We start from the raw sequence: 17,910 nt of genomic DNA, 5'->3' as shown, positions 1-17,910 counted from the left end.
TGTATATAAAACAAGCATTCATATAGGTTTAAAAATAAAAAATCTTACCAAAAAGCATTTTAATAGAATTGTAATTCCTTTTATAATCATATATATTCTGTATAAATTGCTTCTGAAGTATAAAGTGGTACTTTACAGAGGAGAATCTAAAACTTTAAATAACTCAACTTTCATTATCAACCTTTTAAAAATTCTTTGTTTTATGCTTTGAAAAGATAAGAAAAGAGAAAGAGAAGCTAAGATTTTTCTGTGTTAACTTCTTGGCAAAGAAACAAAGATTGTGTTTATAGTCATTAGAATAGTAAATAATTTGATAATCGAGATAATTTTCAAATGATAAGGGTTGACTTGCTATGGCTCCCACTGTAACAGTTTGTGCTCATGTTGATCAGGTTTCATGCTTTGCTTTTTCTCTCCTCTTCTAACGCAGTACCTGTTCTGTTCCCTCCAAGCTGTTTGAAGACACGATGGTTCTCAGGCTCCGACTTGAAGCTAATTGCCCTTGTAGGGCCCCTGTCTGAGAAACCGCATAATGTTAGAAAGCTAATCGGAATTGCACAAGCATTTATTAGACAAGAACATAATATGATGGTAGCATCAACATACGTTTGAAAATGAGTGGAACATGGATGTACGATGCATTTATTCAGTGGTTTCAAAGACCGCCGGCAGGAACTCCACAGTTTCATAGGTTAGAACTGTTGCCCTGGAGGAAGCAAGTGGCTGGCGGCTCCATGCCCACTTCTGTGGCTCCCGAGTGGAGGAGAGTCGGGGGGGGCCTCTGAGTGGGCTTGTCTTTCAAGACCTGTTGCTTACATTACAGGTTGAAAAGTATTGGGAAAGAATTTCCCCTAGTTTAAAAGTTATGTACATTGTAACTTTTAGCACTCTTGGTTCAGTCATCTGAGTACCACCACTGTTTGTCATATTATTTCAGTGGGGAAAAGGTTTCTAAGCTTCAACTATAGAAGTTCAATGAATATTGGAAACCCAACCTATTTAGGAGCTTGGTTATTCTAAACAGTTTCATTGATGCATCGGGCTATTGGTCTTGGTTTAGAGAGAGATGACTGCACTGGTTCTAATTTACAAACCTCTGTGACCCCCTTAAATCCTTATATTGTTTTTCTTCTTGACAGATAAATGCAGAGTGTCACTAACAGCATGTCCAGTAAATTTCACTTCCTATTTTGAACACTTATTGGATTTTTTGGTTGGAGAAATGCACAAGATATGAAAAAATTTTTTTAACATTTTTTTCCATGCTGAACTATGAACCATTGCTTGTACCTTACACTGGGCTTGTTTTAAGACAGGAGGTTTATTTGAGAGATAGAAGGAAACAAGGTTCTGGGCCTTGCTTCAAATTTATACTGTAACCTCTTGACACAATATTTAACCAAAAGCCTAAAAGGAATGAATAGAAATCTGCTTCCATGATGGCTGATAAGGTCTGAGAATCTAAATTACAATTTTTAAAATTCATATATAAGTGTGTCTTTCACATAGTGAAAGTGAAAATCCACTTGGCTTTAATCACTAAAACCTTTTTTAGGGTTAAAGCCTATTCTACCTTTCCTCCTCCTGAGATGAAAATAATTTGTTCTTTTCACCATCTTAGCAAGTGAAGGGAAATATGTTAGAGATAGTTTCATCTCCTTTCTTTCACATTTACTATGTTACCAATATAATTAAAATGTTCCTAAGGGGGCTGTATTTTAAATGTATAGTTATTTCTTGCCTGGCTTACTTGATTATTCTAGTTCATAATCCAACAATGTGTCCTCTGATGAGCCTATGCACCTCCTCCCCACTTCCCAGCTAGGCTGTGGTCATGGAAATGGTTATGGATGTAAATTTATGAGCAATGATGGATAAAATACTAGCTGGGTTCCGGGGTTCAAGGGTGGCCAGAGATTACCACAAGAACACTTGGGAAGAATGCTTTTGGAGTAATGGTAAAATAAGACCCAGAGTTGTAATGAAGTATCATACCCTGGAATAATATCACAGCCACCACCACTGAATTTTCCTATGTTGCTTTTGAGTTAGAAAAATTGCTTTTTCGTACATTATTTCGTTTAAGCCCCAGAATCCCCCTGAGAGTGAGTTGACTTGGGCTTGTGTTTTCAGTCCCATTTTACATGGAGGAAAGGGAGGCTGGAAGAGGTACTGCTGCGTCAAAGCCAGGGGAGCAACTGGGTCTTCTCTCTGCACTTCCTAAAATAAATGTCTGCCACATTAAGCCTTAGTAAAACCTTTAGAATCTTGCCATCAGGTGTTTGTAAAAGATAACCAATGTTTATTGAGGGCTTAAGAGTAAAGGGCGATATACTAAGTCCTGAATTCTTCCCTCCAGGTGTTTATAATCTAGTTGGGGCACACAGGAAATATCTATTAAAAGGGCAGTAAAAGCACCCCTAAATCATGCAACAGCTCAGGTGTGAGAGCAACCTCCAGAAGAGGAGTCAGGAAAATACTGCCCGTTTGTTTGATTTCCAGACATTGTACAAGATTGCATTAGATTCATAAAGTTCTATCTACAGTGGTTCCGTCACAGGATATTAGTATTTGCAATTAGTGTTAAGTGCAGTTGTTGTTGTTTAGTTGCTTAGTCGTGTCTGACGCTTTGTGACCCCATAAACTGTAGCCCGCCAGGCTCCTCTGTCCATGGGATTTCCCAGGTAAGAATACCAGAGTGGGTTGCCATTTAATTTTCCAGGGGATCTTCATGACTCAGGTCAAACCCACGTCTCCTGCATTGGCAGGCAGGTTGTTTTTTTTTTTTTAATTATTTATTTTACTTTACAACATTGTATTGGTTTTGCCATACACTGACTTGAATCCACCACGGGTGTACATGTGTTCCCCATCCTGAACCCCCCTCACACCTCCCTCCCCATCCCATCCCTCTGGGTCATCCCAGTGCACCAACCCCGAGCATCCTGTATCATGCATCGTACCTGGACTGGGGATTCGTTTCACATATGATAATTTACATGTTTCAATGCCATTCTCCCATATCATCCCGCCCTCGCCCTCTCCCACAGAGTCCAAAAGACTGTTTAATACATCTGTGTCTCTCTTGCTGTCTCACAAACAGGGTTATTGTATTGAGCCACAGTACAATAAAAGATCAAATGTTAGGAAGCCCTTAGTGGAGGTTGCAGTAGCAGAATGCTGCCGATCTGTTTTCCGTACTGAAGTTCTGACGATCGTTGCAAAATACAGATGTGATCATTCTGCCCTCCTCTTCTCTTTGGCGGCTCTCCATTATGCTCAAAATAAATAACATGCACATTCTTACAGATCGGACACTGCGCTAGGAGTTCACCAGGCATCATCTTTTTTCACCCTCACGGCTACCCTAATGGAAAAATATCCATATATCCCTCATGTTGTAGATGAGGGAGAATAAGACTTCGAGAAGTTGGAAGCCTTCCCAAGGCTATAGGGCTTGACGGTGGCAGAGTGAGGATCTCAGTCTCTGCCCGTCTCACTCCCCACTCAGGAAGGCCTTGGCATGGTGGTCAGCACCTCCCTTGCGCCTCCTTTGTGGGTATCTCTTACTCATCCTTTGAGACTCCCGCTCTGTTAAGGCCCCACCGCAGACGCCTGTGTCACCCGTGCGTGCTCCTGCCTTTGGCTCACCGCTGGATTCGATAGCAGGGACAGCAGGTTCTTCACCGTTTGAATTGTTGCTCAAGCATGCATCACATCTAATAATTGATTTTAGATTTATATTTGTGGGATTCCAAACAAGAATGTCTTTGCCTTCATTGTTGTTGTTTAGTCACTAAGTTGTGTCCAATTCCTTTGTGATCCCGTGGAGTGTAGCCTACCAGGCTCCTCCCTGTCCTCAGAATTTCCCAAGAATCCGGGAGTGGGTTGCCGTTCCCTTCTCCAGGGGTCTTGCCAACCCAGGGAGCGAACCCGCGTCTTCTGCTTTGGCAGGTGGATTCTTTACCACTGAGCCACCAGGGAAACCTTTTATCTTTATTATCAGTCACTAATGTAGTATTTTGTATTCTGTCCATTCGTCCCATAGCTTACTACTTGAGGCCTCCTGTAAGTTATTACTGTCTGCTCACCTTATTTGCCCGTCAGCCCCAGGGTTAACCTTGTAAGGATGTCTTGCTGTCTTTTCTTTCCCCCATCTCGGAGTAGTTTTCTCATCCTCTTTGCCTAAAGCATAACCCTGCACGTCTTTCAAGGGTCGGGTTAAGTCCCTCATCCTCTAAGCAGCTCCCATCTGGAATCTGGGCTCTCTCCCCTGAACTCTGGAAGCATCCCTGTTGTCAATAACATTTTTTGATGATTATTTAGTGTTCTGTGGCTTCCATTATTCTTCTGACTTGTCAATTAAATCTTCCTTGTGTTTTGGGCTCACCTTGTGAACTATGAAGTCTTTGAAACCCAAGACCAGGTCTTTGGCTCCCTGGCTAGTAGCTGCCCAGCATGTCAAGAGGCAGTAACTGCTAAGAGAAGAGACTTCTCCATTTGAATCCCAGCTCTGCCACTTATTCCCTTGGGGTAATTATTTACCTTCTTTGTTTCTCAATTTCCTCATCTGAAATGTGGGGGAAGTAATCATATTGCCCCAGAGAACTGTTGTGAGGAATGAGTTAGTCCATTTTAAGCCCACAGCAAGTGTTGTTTAAGTGTTGTGTTTTACTTAGTAATAATAGTGAGAATAATATAGCCCAGTAAGCGCCTATTAAAATACAAAAAATGTTGTTTAAAGTGGGCAGCCGCAGGCTATGAATTAGCCACCATATGGATCAGTTTGTCCCCTAGCAGACACATTTTGCTACAAGCTTGAGAAAGGTCCACCATGAAAGAAGAAATGGCAGGTTCTGGGTTCTGGGGAGGGTTGTGGGGCGTCTGTGGGTAGCGCTGAGCACCCACGGGTCTCCAGGTGGACCCCAGAGAGTCAGACAGGGTTGACAAGCCTAGAAATGCTTCGGTTCTTTCACAATTTCATGCAGCCATAAAGTAGTCATGTCAAAATGCTCCCAGGGGAAGAGGCAGATTCCACAACAGTCATTCACCTTTGTACACTTTAGTGCCTTTGCAGTCCTAAGAGCTTTGTCTTGTTGAAAGATAATAATCAAAAGCAGTTACTAGTATCCTTCCATCACAAACTAGGAAGAGTTTTCAGATTTGTACAGATCATATTGTAACTGCATGAATTCTAGCCAGGTGGCCTTTATTTAGTTATTCTCCATAAATCAACTGCTGATTCTATAACAAGTAGGTCAGAGGACACAAAGTTGCCTTTAAAAAGCATAATTTCTAAATTGTTCAAGGGATGATGAAGAACGAGTGCCCAAATGCTAATTCAAAGTTGCAAAATACCTTACATTAGGAGGTTGATTTAAACCTTGATGAGTGACTTTCCCCTAAATCATTCTTTCCTCTCCATCAGATTCAAATGATTTTTGATTATCATAAAGTTATGAAAGGTTTCTCTTGTTACATGAGTCCAGGTGTTATGTAGTTCTCATAGTATCAACCAATGCAAAGTAGTGAAGAAAATGTTCCTGTAATATGACATTCAGTACCTGTTATATGAATGTCACATTCAGTAACTTTTTTATGTGAATTTCAAATCTAAAAATACAAACAAAAACTTTTTGTTTCAACTCAGGATATTAGTGTTTAGACTCTAAAAAGGAACTGAGATAATCCACATTGTGAATACAGAAACAAAATAAAGTATATTCCCTGGTTTTAGTGGTGCTCAACCTAAGAAAGGATAAATGAGAAGTACACTTGTTTTTTGAGAAATTGCGTATGTAAAGTGTCTTTTTCCCCCTATAAACTTGAGTGATAATTTGGTTGGGAATGGCTTCCAGGGTTATTGCTGAGATTCCTGAAGCCATTCTGGTTCCTGGTCCTTCGTATGTGACACATTTTATTCTCTGAAAGTTTGTAGGGCCATCCGTTTGTTCTCAAGTTCTGAAAGCTTGCTCAGGTGCTTTGGCTTGGGTCTGCTGTATCCACTGTGTCAAGTACTCCACGGTCATTTCAGACAACTCATATCTCTCAGTTCTGAGAAATTTTCTTGAATTAAAAAATTCCCATGTCTTCATTTTCTCTGTTTTGTCTCGGAGTTCCAGTTTTTTAGATACCTGTCTTTTCGGGTGATCCTATAATTGTCTTTTCTCTTCTACTTTCATCTCTTTTCTTTTTGTATTTTAAGTCTTTAAGTTCATTTTTTTCTTGTGCTTCACTTTATTTTTTTAAATTTTATTTTTAATTGGAGGATAATTGCTTTACAATGTTGTGTTGGTTCTGCCATACAACAAAATGAATTAGCCATGAGTATGTGTGTGTGCGTGTGTGTGTGTGTGTGTGCATGTGCGTGTGTGTGTGTGTGTGTGTATATCCCCTCCCTCTTGAGCCTCCTTCCCACCCCCCAAGTGAATTTTCTGTTGAAAAATAATATAGTTCACTGACTTCTTACAAAGTGAACACTTCCATTTAATAAAAGATCCAGATTAAAAAAGAAAACAATTATCAGGACCCCGGAACTTCTAGCTACTACCTCACCCCAGGGTAACTGCTATCTTGAGGTTTTTAAAATTAACCCCTTTTATTCTGAGATAATTGTAGATTCACATACTATTATAGGAAATAATACAGACATAGCCCATTTATCCAGTACCCACTTTTCCCCAGTGGTAACATCTTGCAAAACCGTTGGTGTAATAGCTGACATGGATGCAGTCCAGATGCAGAACACTTTCAGGGCCCCCGTCCCCGCCGTCCCACTTCTGTAGCCCCCTCCTCCCTCCCACCTCCACCCCCTGGAGAGCCCTCAGCGATGTCTCTTCTGTTCTCCACGTGAGTAACTGTGGCACTCCTAGGATGATCTGTGAATGGAATCATGGAGTACATAATGTTTTGAGGTTGGCTTCTTTCACTCTTTATAATTCTCTGGAGGTTTATTCAGGTTACTGTGTCAGTCATTTATTCCCTTTTATTGCTGAGCAGTTTTCAGTGGTATTGAGGTACCACTGTTTGTTTAACCATTCATCCCCGATGGACACCTCAGTTGTTTCCAGGTTTGGGCTATTACAAATAAAGTCTCTATAAACATTTGTGAACAGGTTTCTGTGTGAAAATAAGTTTTCACTTTTCTGGGATAAGTGCCCAAAAGTGCAATTGCTGGGTCATACGGTAGTCACTGTTTAAATTTATAAGAAACTGCCAAACTGCTTTGCAGAGTGGCTGTACCATTTAACATCCCTAACAGCAATGTATGAATGACCTAATTTCTCTTTATTGATGTCAGAATTTGGTGTTGTTACTATTCTTATTTTACTCATTCTTATAGATATGTAATGGTGTATCATGTTTTTAACTTACATTTTCCTAATGGCTAGTGACAATGAACATTTTTTCACAAGTTTATTTGCGTCTGTATATCCTATATATTCTCTTTGGTGAAATGTCTCTTCATGTCTTGTCTGTTTTTTAATTGGATTGTTTGGTATATTTTCTGTTGAGTTTGAGAATTCTTTGCATATTCTAGATACTAGCCCTTTGTTGAATATGTGGCTTGCAAATATTTTCTCCCAGTCTACAGCTTGTCTTTTCTCTTTTTTTTTGGCTGCGGTGAGTCTTCGTTGTGGTGTATGGGCTTAGTTGCCACTCAGCATATGGAATCTTCCTGGACCAGGGATTGAACCCACTTCTCCTGCACTGGAAGGCAGATTCTTTACCACTGGGCCACCAGGAAAAGTTCTCTTTTCATTCTTTTAATAGAGTCTTTCCCAGAGCAAAAGTTTTTAATTTTTAAAAAATTCATTTATTTTTAATTAGAGAATAACTGCTTTACAATATTGTGTTGGTTTCAGCCAAAAGTTTTTAATTTTGATAATGTCTAATTTATCAGTTTTTCCTGTTATGAATCATGCTGTTGGTATTAAGTCTAAGAACTGTTTGCCTAACACTAGAATCTAGGGTTTTTTTTTCCCTAAAAGTTTTATAGTTTTACATTTAAATCCGTGATGTATTTTGAGTGAGTGTTCATACAACATATGAGCTGTTTATTTTTTGCCTACTGATGTCTAACTGCACCAGCACTGTTTGTTGAAAAGGTCATCATCTTTCTCCCACCACATTGTTTTTGCATCTTTGTCAGATATCACTTGGACATATTTGTGTAGATTTATTCTTGGGCTCTCTGCTCTGTCCCACTGATCTATGTGTCTGTTCTTCTTTCAGTATCACACAGTCCTAATTAGTATGTGGCTAAGTAATAAATCTTTTTCAGTGTTGCTTTAGCTATTCTAATTCCTTTTCCTATCAGATAAATTTTAGAGTAATCTCACCCAAATTCCCAGAAAGCCTTACTGAGATTTTGATAGGGACTGTGTTAAACCTGTATATAAATTTGAGAATAATTGAAGTCTTTACTGTGTTGAGTGTTGCAGCCCATGAACATGATACAGCTCAACATTTATTCAGATTTATTTCTTTTACTAGCGTTCTGTAGTTTTCAGCATATAGTCCTGTACATGTTCTGTTAATTTATACTGAAATATTTCTTCTTTCTAGAAGCTTTTTAGATTTCTTGGGATTTCCTACATGGACAATCATGCCCCGGTAAACAGAGACGGTTTCTTCCTTTTTGATCTAGATACTTTTTGTTTCCTGTTTTTCGCTTTATTGCACTGGTTAGAACTTCTACCACTAAGTTGCCTAAGAGTGATGAGAACATCTTCCCTTCTTCACTATCTTAGAGAAAAAGCATTCAGTCTTTCACCATTAAATGTAATGTTACCTGTGGGGTTTTGTAGGAGATCTTTATTGAGTTGAAGAAAATCCCTTTTATTCCAGTTTTCTGAGACTTTTCAGGAATGAGTGTTTAATTTCGTCAAATGCTTTTTCTGCATCAGTTATTAGGACCATGATACTTTTTTTTTTTTCCTTTGCTTGTTTATATGGTGGGTTACATTGACTGGATTTCAAGTACTGCAGCAGCCTTGCGTCCTTGGAGTAAATCCCAGATGGTCATAGTGCACAACTCTTGCTAAATTTTCTTTCTAATATTTTGTTAAGGATTTTTGTGTCTGTGTTCATAAGGGATATTGGTCCATAGTTTCCTGGGTTTTGGACTGTCTTTTTTTCTGGATACTGGTTTCTTGCTTGACAATTTTTCTCTTTCAGCATTTAAAAAATATTGTATTCCTTCTTGTGTCTCTAGTTTCTGGTTTAAAAAAAAACAAACATACTCACATTTGAATAGTTTTTCCCCTGTTGGTAAGTTGTGATTTCTGTCTCTGCCCTCAAGATTTTCTTTGTGTTTGGTTTTTGCAGTTTGACTATGTTGTGTCTTGGTGTGGGTTTCACTTGTTCAGAGTTCATTCAGCTTCTTAAATCTGTAGGTTTATGTCTCTTGCCAGTTTTGAGATGTTTTTGGCCTTTGTATCTTTGAGTACTTCAGTGCTGCTCTTTTTCTCTTCTCCTTCAAGGACTCTCATGTCATTAATGTTCAATCTTCTGCTATAGTCCCACAGGTCCTTGAAGCTCTGTTAATTTTTTTTCAATCTATTTTCTTTCTGTTGTTCAGGTTGTATAATTTCTATTATACTTGCAGTTCACTGATTCTTCCCTCTCTGCCTTCTGCTGTTGAGTCCATCCATAGAGTTTTTGTATTTTGGTTATTGTATTTTCCAGTTCTAACATTTCCATTTTGTTTTTCTTTATATGTATATTTCTTAGATTGCTGAGACTTTCTATTATTTCTGTACTTCAGCTTTCTATTTTTTTCATTTGTTTCAAGCATGTTTGTAGCATGTATGTGTCTTATTTATGAAAATGTTAATATTATATTTAAGAACTATTTTCCTCCTCATAGGACTTCTGTTTGCTCCATATTGATTTTTTTCCTGTCTGTTTCGACTCCATCTTTCCTGTAAGAGCCTTTCCTCAAATGTCTTGTAATTCTTGGTGACTGCTCACATTTAGTGGCAGGGCTTGTTAAGACCCTGAACTCCTGTGTGGAGTGATTTGGTTGGATTGTTTAGTTGGGGAGGTTTCAGTATCATGATTGAGGTCATTTCTCTTGGATTGGTCAAATTCTCCAGGGGAGACCCTTCCAGCCTCTGAGAACCTAGTGTGGAAAGTGGGATGGGGCTTGGGGTCCAGGCCAGGGCTTGAATCTAGGACATGCATGTTCACTCAGGGCCCCCCTCTTTTCAGTATGGCACCCGTACGCTCAGCTGTTACTGGTCCCCTGTGACTCAAGAACTCTGTTTTATTCTCTCCAGAGGGATATCCTCTAGTTGACTGGTTAGCTAGGTGGAGGGGAGAAGGGGACTGAGCCTTCTGCGCTGGGGTCCAGACTCTCCGTTAACCCTGTTGTTAGCAGCAAGCCCTCCTTTAAACACATACCCTCTTACTTGCAGATAAACCTAGTAAGGCCAGCCCGTGAGCCTTTGAGGGACTCTGAGGAATAAATTGTAATTTGTTTTTCTTGGCTTTCCCCACTGTCAACCAGGGTTTCAGTTTTCTCAGATTCACCATTATTTACCAGTTTTCTATGTTTTGGCTTCCAGAATTTTATTTTATTGCTATTATGTACCTGTTAATTTTCACAGCTTGGATGATGGCTTTAGAAGCGTGGGTGTTTGTTGGTGATGCCGTTTTGGTCAGGTTTAAGGATGCAGAAAACAGATGTGCTCAATCTGCCATTTTCACCAGAAGTGTCATATAATTTTTACACATTTTAAAAACGACAAATATTTCTTTGAAGTTTGAGCTCAAACTGAAATTAATTTAGAAAATAAGTCCAAAGGAGAATTATTGTGTTTTTCAGGTGATGAAATAGAATTGGAGGTGCTGACTTGAGTAGGTGGAGGCACTAATGATGAAAGAAAAATAAGTAGAGAACATTGAGGAAAATCTTTTAGCTTGGCAGCAGAAGATTGGATTTTGCTTTTGCTTCAAGTTTTGTGGGAGATGAAAAAAGTTTCCTGTATGATTAAGAAAACTGTGATTTGGGAACTAGAGAGAGATGATGGTTGTACAACATTATGAATGTGCTAAATTCCACTGAATTGTCCACTTATGGCTCATTTTTTGTTACATGAATTTTACCTCAAATTAGAAAAAAAACTTAACCTAAAAAAAGAGAAATATATAAACATTTTCAAAGCTTATAACTATGTTGACACCCGGCCTTTGGGGGTAAAAGATAATTTGACTTAGACTTATTACACAGGCCTCATTAAGTTATGTTTCTACTGTCTGCCTGGAGCTAGGTAGAGATTTTTAAATGTTTACAAGCATGATTTTGGAAGATCTTCAGAAATTTACTTTTCGTTTTGGGAAAAGGGAGAGCAAAATGTATTCCGAAGGGTGGAATTATATCTCTCTAGTAAAGAAGCTGAAAGGAATTAATAGGTATTTAATATATACACCTCCTACATCCAAATATACTCATTGCACCTCGACAAATCTTGATGCAAGCAAGACCTTTTGTCTCTTTAATCATTTGTATAATAGAAGAAAAGGAAATTCTGGGCAGTGTGGCATTGTTCCGATGAGTTTATGCGTTTGTTGTCTTGTTTATCTTTCATATGAAACACGCTGTCTCGTAAAAAGATTTAATAGCACTTTATTATCCAAAATGTGGTATTTGGCAGTTTAGTGTGGTATACTAGAGTATATGTCCAAAAGCCATAATGTCATTGTTTAGTTGCTAAGCCATGTCCGACTCTTTTGCAACCCCATGGACTGTAGCCTCCCAGGCTCCTCTGTCCATGGGGTCTGCCAGTCAAGAATACTGAAGTGGATTGCCATTTCCTTCTCCAGGGCATCTGCCTGATCCAGGGATTGAACCTGTGTCTCCTGCATTGGCAGGTGGATTCTTTATCACGGAACCATGTGGGAAGCCTAAAATCATAATATTGGGGTTCAAATTCTTGCTGTGCACATGTGAGTTATTTAAACTCACTACACCTCATTTTTTCTCATCTGTGAAATGGAGGAGACAGTAGAGATATTGTGATGAATATGAATGAACACATTTAAAGATCTTTCAGTGTTGTCTGGTGCAGAGTATGTACCCAGTAAATGCTATCTGCTATTTTTTTTACATTTTCTTAAACTACAGTCTACAAAAGCACATCTGGAAAATGTATGTAATATAAGCAGCGTAAAGACTCCTTCCTTATCACGATATCACTGTTACGGCTGTAGTGACCAAGTGCAAATGCAAATGTGCAATTGGGTCCCCTTTTCTCATCACATTTGTAGTTGTGGTGAAGGGCTTATTTCTGGTTTTTTCCTAGAAACTGAAATGGTTTTAGCTACCTTTATTTTCTAAACATTCTAGACTTCACAGCGCAGTGGATTTGTTTGAAGAGTAAAACCAAGAAACTGTAAATACTGTTTACCCTCTATTTGGTTTAGACGTAACCCCTATTATTTGTACATTTTCCCTAGGAACCAGTGAAAAGATTGAGAATGAACCTGAAGAATGAACCATTAGAAGATGTAATTATAGCCAGTCAGTGGCCACAGAGAGAGCACTTGATTTTTGTCAAGTTATTTCTCCTTATCATTATTGTATGGCTGCAAGTGAATGGTGATGGTTCTCTCTCACAATTATTATTTTTAGTTGTAGTTTGAAACGCCTCCATTTCCTACAAGATGAAACTCTTATGTTCAAATGTTATCATTTTCATACTAAGCCCTCTTTTAAATTTCACTTTACAGATCAACAGCCAAAATTTTGAAGGTCGTCAACTTTCTGATGGTGGTGATAAGCCATGGCGACAGATGATAAAGTTGCCATATTAACTGACGATGAAGAGGAACAGAAGAGAAAATACGTGCTTGCCGATCCTTTTAATGGTATTTCCAGGGAACCAGAACCACCTTCAAATGAAACACCGTCCCCATCTGAAACAGCTGCTATTCCTGAGGAGGAAATAGACTGGATAGAGAAACACTGCGTTAAAATAAACAATGATCTTCTCATTTCCAAGGTCTTTTATTTTTTCTTTTACTCCGCATATGGCTCTCTCTACCCCCTTTTGCCTGTGTATTACAAGCAGCTGGGAATGTCACCCAGCCAGAGTGGCCTGCTGGTAGGTATTCGATACTTCATTGAATTCTGCAGTGCCCCGTTTTGGGGTGTAGTTGCAGATCGCTTTAAAAAAGGCAAAATCGTCCTCCTCTTTTCTCTTTTGTGTTGGGTTTTATTCAACCTGGGCATCGGATTTGTCAAACCCGCTACCTTGCGATGTGTACCAAAGATCCCCCCGACAGCTCACCCCACCAATTCAAGTCACCCGTTCACTATCCTGTCGACAAATTCCTCCATTGTCTCTTTCATCACCACCTCCCCAAGAATTCGTGAGAAAAGGCACGTGCTTTCTTATGAAGGGCCAGTGATGTCAGAAGCGGGGCCCAATGTCACAGAAACTGTCATCTTCTCGACAGCTCCAAACAAGACCAGGGCACCCACTCTGCAGCCTCAGACTGATGAAGTTACTGACCATACTGTGACCTTGAACCCAAGCACTGCAACCTCCTCTGTCCCTCCAGGAAATGCAACCAGGGAGACAACCACTTCCGTGGCCACTACCACCAAGTCGGTACCTTCTGACCAAGTCACTCTTGTTTATGATCAACAAGAAGTGGAAGCTATATTCTTGGTGATCTTGGTAGTTGTCATAATAGGAGAATTTTTCAGTGCCTCCTCCGTCACAATTGTGGACACAGTAACACTCCAGTATCTGGGAAAGCACAGAGACCGCTATGGACTGCAACGCATGTGGGGCTCCCTGGGCTGGGGCCTGGCCATGCTGTCTGTGGGCATCGGCATCGACTACACCCACGTAGACGTGCTCATCGAAGGGAAGGGCTGTAAGCCTCCCGAGTACCGGAACTACCAGATCGTCTTCTTCGTCTTTGGGGTTCTCATGACCATGGCCTTGATTGTTGCCACCCAGTTCCGATTCCGCTACAGCCACTTCAAAAACAGTGACAGCAAAGGGAAGGAGGTGGAGATCCCGCAGGTGGAGAGGAACAGCTCCACGGAGTCGTCTGAGGAGACCCCGACCGCCACCAGCCACTCGCGGGCCTTCAGCTTCTGGGACTTGATCAGGCTGCTCTGCAGCGTGCAGTACGGCTCCGTGCTGTTCGTGGCTTGGTTTATGGGTTTTGGGTATGGCTTCGTGTTCACCTTTCTCTACTGGCATTTGGAGGACCTGAACGGAACAACAACTCTCTTTGGGGTCTGTTCCGTCCTGAGCCACGTGTCTGAGCTGACGGCTTATTTTTTCAGTCACAAGCTTATTGAACTGATTGGCCACATCAGGTAAGATCCTGCCTTCTGTTGCTGCCCCTCAGCAGCCGAGCTTCATCTTTTCATAGTTTCGAGCTCCTCTGAGCATGTTTAAGGATATATCATTTGTGTTGGGGGTAAGGTTTAGGTGGGAGTGGGGATTTCTGTTGCTCTTTCTCTTTAAAATAGAATCAAAAGGAAGGAAATGATGAACCTAGTTGAATTATCTCAAAATATGATGTTTCCCCTCTGTATGCCAAGAGACTCTTAGATTAGACATTTTCAGGTATAAAAACACCAATTTAGTCAACTCTATTACTCCATGGACCTTGAAGGGTCCAGCTGTCTAAGGCATTTATGAAGAAGGGTTTAAGTAGATAAAGAGGATTATGTTTTTTCAACCTTCAGTTATTCTCAGCCACTTGCTGATGCAGAAAGACCTTGAATGTATGGTGTATTGAAGATGTCTGTTATATTTAATAAGGCTGTGATGTGACCCACCAAAATCATTAATCCATGATAGTACGTGGAAGAGCATCTTATATAATTTTTTCTGATTATTACATGGGTCTCTGCATTTTTATCTGCCATGAAAACATGGGATACTTAAAAATCTTTCTTCTACCTAAAATTTCCCATGTAATCCTTTTAAGCAAAAAATCTATAAATACCTAGTGTTTTTTATGTAATGTTTCTTACCACTAATGTTTGTCTGAAGTTGTTTGAAATGTACCTTGCTCTTTATGTCTTTCTGCTTTGCTGTTGGCTCTAAAATGTGGAGCCAGATACACTTAAACCTTATAGAAAAGCGTGGCACGTCTGTCCCTAAAATTTGAAGTTGCTGTAATTAAAAGCAGCCATGTGTGTTTGTGTGTATCTGATAATCTTTAAATCTACTGTTTCTATGAGAAAAGAGAAACAGTTACTGGCAAGATCTGAGAAACATTGATCTTTTTCCCTTTAATATCCCTTTGACTAACTGAAGAAAAATATTTTCTAATGTCAAGTTTCAACCTAGAATTTTACTTCTCCCGATACAATTGTGACTATTTTTCCTTGTTTGGTTTTGCTTTGGGAGGCTGTGTCCTGTTCCTTCTCCATCTCAAATCTTTGACCCCTTTGTTGTCACAAACAAAGTCGGGCACTGTACGGACAGCTAGCATCAGAGACACAGGCTCCCTGAGGCACACTCAGCGGGACCAGTCGGCAGAGAGCCTTGTGATATCATGGTCTGGGGTTGTCCTTTAACCTTGTCCAGGTCATGTTTATCTTCTCCGAGCTGTGATGAATTAGACTCATAGTGATGAATTTCTTCAGCTTGGTTGGGTTGTATGAGCAGGATCTCCCCTCACCTAATAGTGTGTTTAAAAACCACAGCCATTTATTACCAGAAAGGTACCTTGTCAGGTCTTACTCATGAGTGGCTTTCCTAGACATCATGGTTTAATCACTCAATAATGTTAATTGAATGTTGACTCAGTACAGAGTATGCATGTAGGTTTTATTTTCAAAGAAATTGTTAAGGTCTTCTCACATGCTAAGAAAAGTAATTTCTCTTCTACCTTTGCCTTTTGTCTAAAGTATACAGTTTTATGGTAGAATCCTGGCAGGTTTACTATTAGGTTTGGTAATTACATAAACTTAAACTTGTGTTTTCTTTTTTTAAGAGAGAACTCATTACATAAAAACTCATTACATGAATGCTAATATCTCATTATGTAAAAACGAATGACTCATTTAACCTTGATTTTCTAGTTTTACATACAAAAGCATCTTTTTTTCCTTTAATGATGTAATGGAAGAAGAAAGCTCTTGGGGTCACATTGTTGTTCCCAGAAGCCTACTGGGATTCCATCAGTTTGTGGTCATTTACTGCTTTTGGATTTTTACCCTGTTCACTGAAATGAATGAACTACTTTTAAAAGATTCTGATAGTTGTGGTGAGATTATGCCCACGTATTTAGGTAGAATGGATGTTTCTTTTGTTGAGAATTTTTGGAGCCCGGTTAGTGGTGGTTGAGATTTGAGGGCTTAAAAATGTAGTGGTGACAGTTTTACTTTTTTAATTGGAAGAATATCATGTATTAGTTGATAAACAGAAATCATCTTTCTATGAATTCATAGCCTTTATGTTTTCCTTGTAGGATCATAAGGAGAGATCTGTCTGGCCCATGTATATGCATGCATGTTTTTCAGTATTCTGTGACTATCTTATGGGGGTTTGTTTATAGGAGTCAGCATATCCACAAAAATTGTAACTATCCTAATGTAGTCAAAAGTTGATGTATGGCAGAAACCAATACAATATTGTAATTTTTCTTCAATTAAAAATAAATTAAGAAAACAACAACAAAAAGAACTTTTAAAAAATAGATTTTCATAAGTTTATATAGGTTCATAGTGAAGAAACCATCATACCAGAAAACAGTTTTTAAAACAGCCTGTCCAATTTTGAACCACTTACTATTGTAACAGTTCTGCAGCTTGGGCCCCATTTTTCATTGATTAACATAGCTATACACAGAGTAAATTATTTCTGATTTTGATCTTGGATTTTGTCCCCTCTGGAAAGTGACTCTCAGGCAAATAGGATAATGCTTCCTATTTCCACTAAAAAAGTAAATTTCTTTTGATTCAAAACCATAAGACTTTGGTATTTACAGCAAGTATGTTTCTAGGCTAATTTATGTAATGACAATGACTAGATTTCTTTATCTAGAAATATAAATGTATTTTAAGGCTATATTCACCTTGTTGAATGTTTCAGCAACCATGAGTAGAGCTGTGATCAAAATACATTTCAATTAATCATTTGTTTGAGCAAACTCCAGGACATAGTGAAGGGCAGGAAAGCCTGGCATGCTGAAGTCCATAGGGTCACAAAAAGTCAGACATGACTGAGTGACTAAGAACAACAAAAATCATTACTATTTATATTAGGCCTTCACCTGTGTTATGTCATTCAAATTGATTTACATTTTAAGGGACACACAAAAATCTACTCAAGCGATTCTGACTTTGACCTGAAATTCTTATACTGAGTCAGTAGTTTCCAAATACTATCTGGAAGCGATAATATATTAACCATTATTAGCCATTAATTACTACTAAATAGTTGCTAAGTATCCAAATGAGTTGGCTGGTCATTTAGGGAAGAGAGAAGGAAATACAGGATGCTACTAGCAAGAGGAGGAACACAGACATTCCTGGTGGGCGCTGCAGAAAGAGCAAGAGCGGATAGCAAGACGCCAGCCAGCCGCTGAGGACGTGCGGGCCAGTGTTAGCAGCCTGTCACCGGAGGGATAGCAGTCAGCATCGGAAGGGGGAGGAACTGCCGCTGGCCTGAGCAGGGGAGCTGACCTGGAGCTGGAGATTTAGGATTGCGTTTGTGATTTTATTGCTTCGCATCCTCTCCCTTGTTTCTGCCTGCCTCTTCGGCCTTGTTGTCGATCCTGGACCCCTTGGTCTTGGGGCCTCTCCCGTCCCTCATGGCACGGCGCAGGCTTCCACAAGCTGCTTCTCCCGGCCCCTGGTCTGCTGGGCGCACCTGCGGCCGTGGTGGTGCTCGACCGTTAGACTCACGCTGGGCGAGCTTTTAG

At 39.7% G+C, this 17,910-nt stretch overlaps 1 protein-coding gene across 2 annotated transcripts in view; it reads left to right on the top strand.

Annotated features, from left to right (window-relative positions):
• Positions 1–17,910, top strand: part of MFSD6 (major facilitator superfamily domain containing 6) — an 84,269-nt gene that overhangs the window by 9,157 nt on the left and 57,202 nt on the right. For both annotated transcript variants that reach the window (XM_043894788.1, XM_043894789.1), the window contains exon 2: positions 12,736–14,344. In XM_043894788.1, the coding sequence (XP_043750723.1) occupies positions 12,789–14,344 (1,556 nt within the window). In that variant the 5' untranslated portion in view covers positions 12,736–12,788. The remainder of the gene's footprint in view (positions 1–12,735; positions 14,345–17,910) is intronic.

The sequence above is a fragment of the Cervus elaphus genome, chromosome 33 (genome assembly GCF_910594005.1).
Source record: "Cervus elaphus chromosome 33, mCerEla1.1, whole genome shotgun sequence".
Classification (NCBI taxonomy): Eukaryota; Metazoa; Chordata; class Mammalia; order Artiodactyla; family Cervidae; genus Cervus; species Cervus elaphus.
The sequence above is the reverse complement of the archived record's forward strand: the minus strand, read 5'-3'. Positions and strand labels throughout refer to the sequence as shown.